Raw genomic sequence first — 12683 nt, 5'->3', positions numbered from 1 at the left:
AGAGCTCGCTCCGTCTGCCTTCACCCAGGCGGATGTGTGCACCCGACCTCGCCATCAGGGCGTCTAACTGGTATCGGAATATTGTTATTACTCTAATTTATGATATATTCTTCAGGTGACAGTAGGCTGACTTTGTAATTGTGTTAATATGACTGTTGAAATTCAGGTCTGAATTATAATTCACAATTTACAATTTAGGCATTATCATCAATCTGTACATTGAAACTATAAACACTATAGGATGCCTGACCACATCTGTGTACATAACATGCTATCTAAATTAAAAAATATATATATTTTACACCAAGGTTTTAACATTACTGTGTGCAGTTTACCGAATGTAAACTGCACTGTGCTGGTAGCGTTTTAAAGGATTGCACTGCACAGTACTTTATACTTTATAAACTGTGTACGCTCAAATGAAATGAATGCATGTTGCTGTAACTGTCAAAGACTGGGGTCAATGTTGTCCACAATCCAGCACTAAATAATTTCCAAACATGGAAGTATTAGTGCAATGACACTGTATATCAATATAGACTATACACTATAGAGTAGCCTCAGTCTGTTTCAGGTACAAACAATGAAGTGCAGAGGTGATAATCACTGGAATGTAAGCAAAACTCCCCCTCATTGAATAAACATGAACCAGTAAACTCAAATATATGCTGATGTTCATTTAAACACCGTTAGAACTATACACCTGAAGATGGTGAATGTATTTGACCGACTAGGTTAGGTTTGGCAGATTTTTTAAGGTTTACAGTATATATCACAGAATTAAAATAAATTAAACAAATAACCCACAAATATACAGAGTGCATCCAGATAATGCTAGAAATGTTTTTTTCATCCCACATATGCATATTTTGTTTTTACTTCTTTAGTTCAGTTCTAAGTGTTCAACATGCTCAGTCAAAATATAAAGAGATATTGATCGTTCCACTGTTAAAATTCAATTCAAAGGGCTCTATTGGCATGAGAAAACATAATTGTACATATTGGCATGAGAAAACATAATTGTACATATTGGCATGAGAAAACATAATTGTACATATTGGCATGAGAAAACATAATTGTACATATTGGCATGAGAAAACATAATTGTACATATTGGCATGAGAAAACATACCTTTACATTGCCAAAGCAAAAAGTAGAACAATACAGTCAAAACAAAATGGTATGTATTGAAAGTCAGAATCTTCAATAAATCAAAATCCAAAATTTCTACCAAGATCACTAATAATGCAGATAGTTGAGGAATACACACAATTATTAGTTATGTTCCATTTTGATATCCATCTCCTTTCACAGCAGCTCACAATCTTGCTGCTGTGTTTGCACATTGTTGTACTTCACCCAGCAGATATGGGAGTTTTTTGTTGTTCTGATATTCTTTGATTTCCACGATTATCTAAAATGTAGACTATATTAATAGAATCGATTGAAATACAACTAAACTAATTATGAATGTTCCACCCAGATACCTCCAGAGGATCTGTTGGACACAGTCTATTGTCGTTGTTGTGGTCATTAGCTCCACCCTGGCCATCATAGCTCATCACCCAAAAGGGTCCCATTTAGCAGGAATTCACACCTTCTAATGTCCTATTGTTCCAACAGGGTTTATATATCCAGAGACCTGGACATCTTCTCATTCAGCACAAGCTACTGACTGAGAGAACTTCTCCAACCACTGCTCTGTGTCCTGGACTTCATTCTAATCTACAGCAAATATACAACATGTCTGAAAACCTTGGACCTCACCTCTCTCACAAAGTAATTAAACAATGCAAAACCTACTTGGCAATGATCGCTTTCATCCTGCAAGACTCTCCAGAAAAGATGCTCACCTTTACTCAAGTAAGTAATAGACACACCTGCTAAGCATTGCAATTTGACATACATAAATGATTAAGCAAAAGTAAACATGTAATAACATTACATATATAATTCAGTATTATATATTTTCAAGGAATGTATTGTCTTATTTCATACCTGATTTGTAAATTAATTTTGTTTTTTGTTTTTCAGTTGATGGACAGACTGGAAGGATTTGCGTCTAAATGGACAAAATCTTTTGAGAACAACATCAGGCCTGTTTGTCAACGTACAGCTGTTTTGTCAAGGTAAATATAAATCCCTCTAATGAAGAATGATTCACTGATACATTTTCCACGGTTCAGGGAAAAACATTGAATAGCCGAACTCTCACAGCTTAATCAAATCTAACAGTACATTTTCTGTTGTTTTTGCTTCACTTTCAGGTTCCAAATGGCCCAGATGCTGCATGGAATTACAACCCCAACTATTGGAAACTTGATCATAGTCAAATAACAGAAAGGATGGTGGAACGTCACTTCCTAGGCCTTCTGGAGTGGTTCCCAGAGTTCACCTCCACAGAGAGAAAGGAGGTGTTGATCACACCACGACCACCACCGTACCACTACACAATTCTCCATCCTAGTCCTGAAGCCACAGCCTGCAAAGCTGAGGTGAAGTTCAGCAGTTTCTCCATTGACTCCATCCTGAAGAAAGACACTCCCTCTGGTCTGTGCTGCAAAGCCCCTACTCTGTCAGAGGAGTCCACGGAGAGAACTATTGGACTGAAGTGGAAGGTCAACTCTTCACCTGTGGGCACACGCCCTGTTCAATGTACAGGTGACAGTTACTCCATCTGCACAACAGGAGGCAGCCAAGACCATGAACTCACTGCTAGATCTGGTGCTGCAGCTAGACCCACCAAGAAGAGGTTGTTGGGGTTGAGTCTGCTGAGTCAGCAAGAAAAGTTCAACCATTGCAAAACCTACTTGGCAAAGATCGCCTTCATCCTGCAAGACTCTCCAGAAAAGAGGCTTACCTTTAGTGAGGTAAGAAACACATCTGATAAAACAAAAACTGTTTAATACATTAAAATGTAAAGTTGTCTCATTTCAGACCTAAGTTGTAATAAAGTTTTAATATCATTTTTCTTTTTTCCCAGGTGATGGACAGACTGGAAGCATTCGGGTTTGGGAGAACAAAGTCCTTTGAGAACAACATCAGAGTCTGTTTATCAACCAGCAAATGTTTTACCACGGTAAATATTAATTCATCTGATTATAATATTTAAATGGTGGAATAATGATACTTATTGATGATGATGACTTATACTGATCAAGCTTAATCAAACTTATTTTCTTTTCTTTTCAGATTCCAATGGGTTGGAATGGGTTGTGCAGGAACTACTGGACAGTTGATCATAGTAAAATAACACAAAAGATTCTGCGTCGTCACTTCGAAGGAATTCTGGAATGGTTCCCTGAGTTGACCTCAGTGAGAAAGGAGCTGTTGACCCCACCGCCACCAGAAGCTGAAGCTGCAGCCTGCAGAGCTGTTAACAGTAGATGTGAGATGAAGTTCAGCAGTTCTTTCTCCATTGAGTCCATCCTGAATACAGACCGGTGACCGCTACGTGACTCCATCTACTGAAAAGGGGGATTCAAAGAGGGAAAAAAACACTTGCTGTTGATGATAATGCATCGAGATATTGTTCACGAGTCATGATGAGTTCCTGGACAGAAGTCCTAAAGCACTGCTCCTTATTTCTACACTTATTTCACCCTGATATTCATCATTTTGTCTGTAAGAATTATTGGCTGTACTTTTTCTACATTGTAGAAAAATTGTATTGTACAATTGTATTGAAGATGTTGAGTTTTATTTTTTTTAATAAAGCATCGAAAAACATTTAGTGTTAATTTTATTTTTTCTAAATATTAAGTATAATGGTTTAGCTGCGTGCACTGCACATGGTTGAAGTCTGATGAAATTGAAAGAAGATGAAATAGTATAGACAATATCTAAATTAATGTTTAATAATCAGATCAAGATAGCTAAGATAAGCTTTTTTAAATGTTTATGGAGAGATTTGGGAGAGAAATTGAGGGTGTGAGATGGCACTATCCATAGAATATTAATTCATATTAACAGATAATCTATAATTATTCCTCACACAACATAATATTTTACCAAATAAAAACAAAAGCATTATTTTTGTAGAGAAGGACTGCCACATGCAACTGCAACTTTATTGATATGAAGCCATAGACATTTATCCGTGGCTAACTGCATATATGGAGCCGGCCAGCAATCTACATTTGACCTCAAACCCTTAGATCTCCATATATGGAGACGAACTGTTCTGACATACTATACCAAATCAAATCAAACTTTATTTGTATAGCACATTTACAACAGCCAAAGCTGACCAAAGTGCTGAACAGAGTAAGACAGTAGAGCTGAGCATAGCAATGTAAAACAATTAAAAGAGAGACAATAAAATATAAAACAGAGCATACAATAGCACAGAGCAGGAAATCAATATATAGGTAAATCAGGTGCAGTTAAAGGCGAGGGAGAACAGATTAGTTTTGAGGATGGATTTAAAAGCCCCAATTGACAAAAATATGTTGATCGTGCACTCGTCCTTCCTGTTCTGACATTCCATAATGTTGATCTGACCTCATAAAACCCTGTACACTCAAGATACACTCCATATATGGCCAGTACAGAATTAATTTCATATGTTGATCTGACAGTAGTCTGCCGTCACCCAGGCGGATGTGTGCACACGACCTCTCGCCCTCGCCCTCAGGGCGTCTAACTGGTATTGAAATATTGTAATTACTCTAATCTATGATGATATTCTTCAGGTGACAGTAGGCTGACTTTGTAATTGTGTTAATATGACTGTTGAAATTCAGGTCTGAATTATAATTCACAAGTTACAATTTAGGCATTATCAGTCTAACAGTAGAATACACACACACACACACACACACACACACACACACACACACACACACACACACACACACACACACACACACACACACACACACACACACACACACACACACACACACTCTCTCTCACACACACTCTCACACACACACACACACACACACACACACACACACACACACACACACACACACACACACACACACACACACACACACACACACACTTTGAATGAAGACACAGGAGAAACCTTACTGGAAAAACCTAAATGTCTAATATGGTATAACATTGCTGACATTAGCTTATCAATGTACAGCCGTTCCAGAGGTGTGTAGGTGATGTGCATAATGCATATCAATGTCACAGTTGAATGTGCAAAGGAGTCGAGCAGATATGTGTGGCCGGTTGGAATTGAGCCTCAGGGCCCACCATAGGGACAGTCCACTTCCTCATTGACAATCAGGTGACTATTTAAAGGCCCTGTCATCTGCCAAGCATCAGATGTTTGGTGAACGCTGCCGAGGGTCTAGAGACCTGGGTCTGCTGCTGGGCTTTTAATTATACTAGTGCCAGGGTGAGTAACATGTCTCAACTGTTGTTTTAATCATGTTCATTCTGCATCTAAGCGTATCTGTTATTCAGGTTGATGTTAATTCATTATGAATCTAAATGGATCTGTCATCATTCAGGTTTATAAGTAATGTGCCCTAGCTGTGCTACTGACCTCATGTGGCAGGAGGGAATGTGAGAGTACACATGGACATTTCAAGGTATCAATTTGTTACAATTATTTATTTTGTTTATATTTATATTGTGTACTAAATGTATGTTGTTCCCACTCCTTTAGATCTAGCCACTGCTGCTTTGTTTATGTTAATTTTATATTTGATACTGATTATTTGAGCCATTTATTTTACTGTGAATTCAAGTTTTGTCTTTTGTTTGTTTCCCCCAATATTGAGCCAGTATTTGTAGTTTTAACTTTATGTGTTCCACTAATAAATTAATGTATTTGGGGGAAGTTCATGTCTCATGACTCACTGTGCGAACTTGTTTGTGGGGAACCCAATTTACAGAGTATTCACTTATCCATTCTATTCCTTGATACCTCAAGGTGGCGTAGTCGTACAATTTTAACGTCTAAGCGTAACTTTCTTGCACCTGGTTACATACATCACTGAGAGACCATTGCCTTTGATGAAGACATTACATTACATTTATGTTCAACATTTACTCGGTGTACATTATATATGTTATAATTAATGAAAGAAATCAATGTACAGTAATACAGATTCACAAGACTACATTGCAGTGTTGCAAAGAACACAATTTGACATGACGGTGAATTTGACATATACTTTGTCTTATGCACATGAATCCACGTATATACCCTCATTCCTCCCCTGACTGGAAATAGACAATCTAAAAGTTCACAATGCATTGCAACTTGACACGTTGTGACCTTGTAGATCAGTTATTTTCATGGAAGGTTCTTCACCTCCTATGACAGAATTGGGCATTTCATCCCCCATTAATCCACTGTGAAATATATAGAAAAGTACAATAGTTAATTGTAAACTATAGTCATTGGACATCTATTTTAATAGTATAAAGATATACTAACTAGCTTATTAAAAGTCAAACACATTGAGGCTTTAAGAAATAAAAGCCCTATATCACATTTAACCTCATCAATATTTTCAAAATATAAAGAATAGACTTCATATTTAATATATTACAAAAATGCAAAAGTTACCTTTTGCATTTTGCTGTAACTGTCAAAGACTGGGGTCAATGTTGTCCACAATCCAGCACTAAATAATTTCCAAACATGGTAGTATAGTATTAGTGCAATGACACTATCAGTATAACTATATACTATAGACACTGGACTGGACTGGGAATCCATATCCAAAACCAAAATAAACAAATTGATCATTTATTTTATGAGAAATATATTCTGATCGTTCCACTGTTACAATTCAATTCAAATGGCTTTATTGGCATGATAAAACTTAATGCAGATAGTGGAGGAATACACAGAATGAATAGGTGGTTATGTTCCATTTTGATATCCTTCTCCTATCACAGCATGCAGCTCACAATCTTGCTGCTGTGTTTGCACATTGTTGTACTTCACCCAGCAGATATGGGAGTTTTTTTTGTTCTGATATTCTTTGATTTCCACGATTATCTAAAATGTAGACTATATTTAAAATTAGATTTTCTTTCTATGAAATAAAACTAAACTAATTATGAATGTCCCACCCAGATATACCTCCAGAGGATCTGTTGGACTACTAGTCTATTGTCGTTGTTCACACCTTCTAATGTCCTATTGTTCCAACAGGGTTTATATATCCAGAGACCTGGACATCTCCTCATTCAGCACAAGCTACTGACTGAGAGAACTTCTCCAACCACTGCTCTGTGTCTTGGACTTCATTCTAATCTACAGCAAATATACAATGTCTGAAAACCTTGGACCTCACCTCTCTTACAAAGTAATTTCACAATGCAAAACCTACTTGGCAATGATCGCTTTCATCCTGCAAGACTCTCCAAAAAAGATGCTCACCTTTACTCAAGTAAGTAATAGACCTGCTAAGCATTGCAATTTGACATACATAAATGACTAGGCAAAAGTAAACATGTAATAACAGTAATTATATAATTCAGTATTGTTCGGTTATTTGGCGATGTTGTGCCGGGGCTCCGACCAGCCCTGCAGTAGGCAGATCGTAGAGACTAATACGCACAGGGGTGAACTAAATGTTCCAATAATAGCTTATATTTGATGAACTCAAACGTGCATTTTATAGGGTTTTTATTAATTCATATTAATCATAAACACTTACAACATACATTCACACGTTCTGTTCACACTCCCCCCAACGCAAGATGAATTCAGTACCCTGGAGCTTGTCTGTCCTAATGGTCTGGTTCTATCCTCCTCTGTCGGTAGGAATTCTAGCTATCATTTGAACACTCTAAGCTGACCAGAATCGGCCCTGTTCTCAGGACTGTCAGATCTTGGTACAACTTAGCTTCCTTGATGGTTTTCAGTTAGTTCAGAGTGTGTCACTAAGTGATACTATGTGTGGTAGGTGTATCACACATTATGTGGTTTTAAATCTACATTATCATGAATTAAATGTCATTAATAAATGATCAGGACACAAGAAACACAAGAACACTTGGTTACAATCTAAACATATCACATCAATTATGAATAATGCACAATTATATATAGCATTTAATACATACCGCTGGCCTCTGCCTGCTACATGTATCACGTTCGTTGGTATTGGTGAATCTGCCTAATACTGTGCTACACAGAATAGTCACAGTGGGCTCTGACTGAAGTCGCACCTCAATGCTAACACTGTAAGCCAATCAGAAGCCACTGAACCATGCATCCTTTCTGCCCTCTCTGTGAGAGGACAGTGTGGAGATCTGACTTTAGGTTAGATTAAACTGTCAGACTATTACAGGTATTATTATTTAGGCTTTTTACCAACCCAATATATAATAGGTTATTAGAACACATTTAAACAATTGAAAAGGGAATTAAAGATTAAAGTTACTTATTCCACATTGCATGTCCTAGCTGAGTTGAGTCTCTCCTCTGAGAAGGAGTCATAAATGGCCTGTCTCACAACGAGAAGAGGCCGTAAATCCCCCGAATCCACCGGTCTGTATGTAGAATGGAATGTGGGGACCTGAAGCTCTCCCACTCTAGAGAGCTGCATATATCTCCAGTCAATCTGACCCAATATATCATTTCTCATTATGAGTACAAATCTCGCACACCCATAAATAACACGACAAGTATTATATATTTTGCATCAAGGAATGTATTGTCTTATTTCATACCTGATTTGTAAATTTTGTTTTTCAGTTGATGTACAGAGTGGAAGGATTTGCGTCTAAGTGGACACAATCTTTTGAGAACCACATCAGGGCCTGTTTGTCAAGGTACAGCTGTTTTGTCAAGGTAAATATAAATCCCTCTAATTAAGAATGATTCACTGATACATTTTCCACGGTTCAGGGGAAAACATTGAATACCCGAACTCTCACAGCTTAATCAAATCTAACAGTACATTTTTTGTTTGTTTTTGCTTCACTTTCAGGTTCCAAATGGCCCAGATGCTGCATGGAATTACAACCCCAACTATTGGAAACTTGATCATAGTCAAATAACAAAAAGGATGGTGGAACGTCACTTCGAAGGACTTCTGGAGTGGTTCCCAGAGTTCACCTCCACAGAGAGAAAGGAGGTGTTGATCACACCACGACCACCACCACCACCGTACCACTACACAACTCTCCATCCTCCTCCTGAAGCCACAGTCTGCAGTTTCTCCATTGACTCCATCCTGAAGAAAGACACTCCCTCTGGTCTGTGCTGCAAAGCCCCTACTCTGTCGGAGGAGTCCAGGGAGAGAACTGTTGAACTGAAGTGGAAGGTCAACTGGGCCTCTTCACCTGTGGACACACGCCCTGTTCAATGTACAGGTGACAGTTACTCCATCTGCACAACAGGAGGCAGCCAAGACCATGAACTCACTGCTAGATCTGGTGCTGCAGCTAGACCCACCAAGAAGAGGTTGTTGAGGTTGAGTCCACTGAGTCAGCAAGAAAAGTTCAACCATTGCAAAACCTACTTGGCAAAGATCGCCTTCATCCTGCAAGACTCTCCAGAAAAGAGACTTACCTTTATTGAGGTAAGAAACTGATAAAACAAAACAGTTTATTACATTAAAAGGAAAGTTGTGTCATTTCAGACCTAAGTTGTAATATCACTTTCTTTTTTCCCAGGTGATGGACAGACTGGAAGCATTCGGGTTGGGGAGAACAAAATCCCTTGAGAACCACATCAGAGTGTGTTTATCAATCAGCAAGTGTTTTACCACGGTAAATATTAATTCCTCTGATTATAATATTTAAATGGTGGAATAATTATACTTACTGATCAAGCTTAATCAAACTTATTTTCTTTTATTTTCAGATTCCATCAATGCTGCATTTGTGCAGGAACTACTGGACAGTTGATCATAGTAAAATAACACAAAAGATTCTGGATCGTCACTTCGAAGGAATTCTGGAATGGTTCCCAGAGTTCACCTCCACAGAGAGAAAGGAGGTGTTGATCACACCACGACCACCACCACCGTACCACTACACAACTCTCCATCCTCCTCCTGAAGCCACAGTCTGCAAAGCTGAGGTGAAGTTCAGCAGTTTCTCCATTGACTCCATCCTGAAGAAAGACACTCCCTCTGGTCTGTGCTGCAAAGCCCCTACTCTGTCGGAGGAGTCCACGGAGAGAACTGTTGAACTGAACTGAAGTGGAAGGTCAACCGGGCCTCTTCACCTGTGGACACACGCCCTGTTCAATGTACAGGTGACAGTTACTCCATCTGCACAACAGGAGGCAGCCAAGACCATGAACTCACTGCTAGATCTGGTGCTGCAGCTAGACCCACCAAGAAGAGGTTGTTGAGGTTGAGTCCACTGAGTCAGCAAGAAATGTTCAACCATTGCAAAACCTACTTGGCAAAGATCGCCTTCATCCTGCAAGACTCTCCAGAAAAGAGACTTACCTTTATTGAGGTAAGAAACTGATAAAACAAAACAGTTTATTACATTAAAAGGAAAGTTGTGTCATTTCTGACCTAAGTTGTAATATCACTTTTTCTTTTTTTGGGGAGAACAAAATCCTTTGAGAACCACATCAGAGTGTGTTTATCAACCAGCAAGTGTTTTACCACGGTAAATATTAATTCCTCTGATTATAATATTTAAATGGTGGCATAATTATACTTACTGATCAAGCTTAATCAAACTTATTTTCTTTTATTTTCAGATTCCAATGGTGCATTTGTGCAGGAACTACTGGACAGTTGATCATAGTAAAATAACACGAAAGATTCTGCATCGTCACTTCGAAGGACTTCTGGAATGGTTCCCTGAGTTGACCTCAGTGAGAAAGGAGATGTTGACCCCACCAGAAGCTGAAGCCTGCAGGGCTGTTAACAGATGTGAGGTCAAGTTCAGCAGTTCTTTCTTTATTGAGTCCATCCTGAATACAGACCGGTGACAGCTACGTGACTCCATCTACTGAAAAGGGGGATTCAAAAAGGGAAAAAAAACTCTTGCTGTTGATGATAATGCATCAAGAGATTGTTCACGAGTCATGATGAGTTCCTGGACAGAAGTCCTAAAGCACTGCTCCTTATTTCTACACTTATTTGACCCTGATATTCAGCATTTTGTCTGTAAGAATTCTTGTCTGTACTTTTTCTACATACTTGTGTATTGAAGATGTTGAGTTTTATTTTTTTAATAAAGCATCGAAAAACATTTTGTGTCAACTTAGGTTGGCTGCACATGAATGAAGTCTGATGACATTTAAAGAAGATGAAATTGTAATATACAGTATAGACAATATATAAATGAATGTTTAATAATTAAGATCAAGATAGCTAAGATAAGCTTATTTAAATGTTTATGGCGAGATTTGGGAGAGAAATTGAGGGTGTGAGATGGCACTATCCATAGAATATTAATTCATATTAACAGATAATCTATAATTATTCCTCACACAATATAATATTTGACCAAATGAAAACCAAAGTATTATTTTGTAGAGAATGACTGCCACATGTAAGACTGCAACTTTATTGATATGAAGCCATAGACATTTATCCGTGGTTAACTGCGTATATGGAGCCGGCCAGCAATCTACATCTGACCTCAAACCCTTAGATCTCCATATATGGAGCCGAACTGTTCATTCCATATGTTGATCGTGCACTCTACACTTAATACACGCTCCATATATGGCCAGTACAGAATTAATTTCATATGTTGATCTGACTCTCCATGCTAAAGCGCCAGCGCTCGCCCAGTGTGCATGCGACCTCGCCCTCAGGGCGTATCGAAATATTGTAATTACTCTAATCTATCCTCAGTCTAAACATTATAATAATATAATGTGTACATGGAACTATACAAACTATAGGATGCCAGGTCAATAAATGAACCTGACATCTGTCTACATAACATGCTATCTAAATTACATCTTTACCCAAGGCTAGAGCAATAATCTATACGACTACACCAAGGTTTTGTTAAAAAGAGGGAAGTCCACACAGGCTCAGCTCCACAGTGTTTCATTTATTTTAAAACACAGACATCCACAAACAGAAACACAACATTTCGGGTTTGGGCCTTCATCAGGTCAGGTGACATAATCAATGACAGCCTCCACATATGGCGGAAACAGGGCAGGTAATAATTGTTACGTACACCATTCTGTGAAATAAATAATAATAATAATTTGTTTTATGTGGTGGTTTTTCCATATTTATTGCGCTACACTCAAAATAAATGCATGTCTGAGTTTTAAACTTTTGTCCATGTTTTAGATTTTGCTTTTAGATGGTTTTCTGGCTGAGACACACACACACACACACACACACACACACACACACACACACGCACACACACACACACACACACACATTTAATGAAGACACATACTGGAAAAACCTAAATATGTCTAATATGGTAACATTGCTGATATTAGCTTATCAATGTACAGCCATTCCAGAGGTGTGCAGGTCATGTGCATAATAGTGATGTGTATCTAACTGTGTAGGTGATGTGCATAATAGTGATGCGTATCTAACTGTGTAGGTGATGTGCATAATGCATATCAATGTCACAGTTGAATGTGCAAAGGAGTCGAGCAGATATGCATCACTGAGAGACCATTGCCTTTGATGAAGACATTACATTTATGTTCAACATTTAGTCAGTGTACATTATATATGTTATAATTAATGAAGGATGTCTCGCGGGCGCCTCCCTAGGGAGGTCCTCGACG

At 38.3% G+C, this 12683-nt stretch overlaps 2 protein-coding genes across 5 annotated transcripts; both read left to right on the top strand.

The window, feature by feature from the left end:
- The first annotated feature begins 2269 nt into the window (after window positions 1-2269).
- Window positions 2270-3650, top strand: LOC306938193 (uncharacterized protein). The gene is made up of 3 exons (XM_079522254.1): window positions 2270-2871; window positions 2985-3080; window positions 3194-3650. The coding sequence occupies exons 1-3, from the start codon at window positions 2347-2349 to the stop codon at window positions 3446-3448; spliced, it is 876 nt and encodes a 291-aa protein (XP_079378380.1). The 5' UTR covers window positions 2270-2346; the 3' UTR covers window positions 3449-3650.
- Window positions 3651-5238: 1588 nt separating this feature from the next.
- Window positions 5239-11155, top strand: LOC306939016 (uncharacterized protein). Of its 4 annotated transcripts, XM_079523456.1 has the most exons (9): window positions 5239-5360; window positions 5476-5556; window positions 7137-7374; window positions 8688-8785; window positions 8919-9516; window positions 9611-9706; window positions 9801-10405; window positions 10504-10564; window positions 10659-11155. In XM_079523456.1, exons 3-7 carry the CDS (start codon window positions 7255-7257, stop codon window positions 10137-10139), a joined length of 1251 nt encoding a protein of 416 aa, XP_079379582.1. In that variant the 5' UTR covers window positions 5239-5360; window positions 5476-5556; window positions 7137-7254; the 3' UTR covers window positions 10140-10405; window positions 10504-10564; window positions 10659-11155. The 4 variants fall into 4 exon arrangements, with proteins under 4 accessions (XP_079379582.1, XP_079379583.1, XP_079379581.1 ...); XM_079523457.1 differs by lacking the exon at window positions 10504-10564 and having other exon boundaries at window positions 10682-11155; XM_079523455.1 differs by having other exon boundaries at window positions 9801-10564.
- The last annotated feature ends 1528 nt before the right edge of the window (window positions 11156-12683 follow it).

Source organism: Electrona antarctica (assembly GCF_951216825.1).
Source record: "Electrona antarctica genome assembly, chromosome: 15".
In the NCBI taxonomy this organism is placed as follows: domain Eukaryota; kingdom Metazoa; phylum Chordata; class Actinopteri; order Myctophiformes; family Myctophidae; genus Electrona; species Electrona antarctica.
Note: the sequence above shows the minus strand (reverse complement) of the source record. Positions and strands in the feature narration are given on the sequence as shown.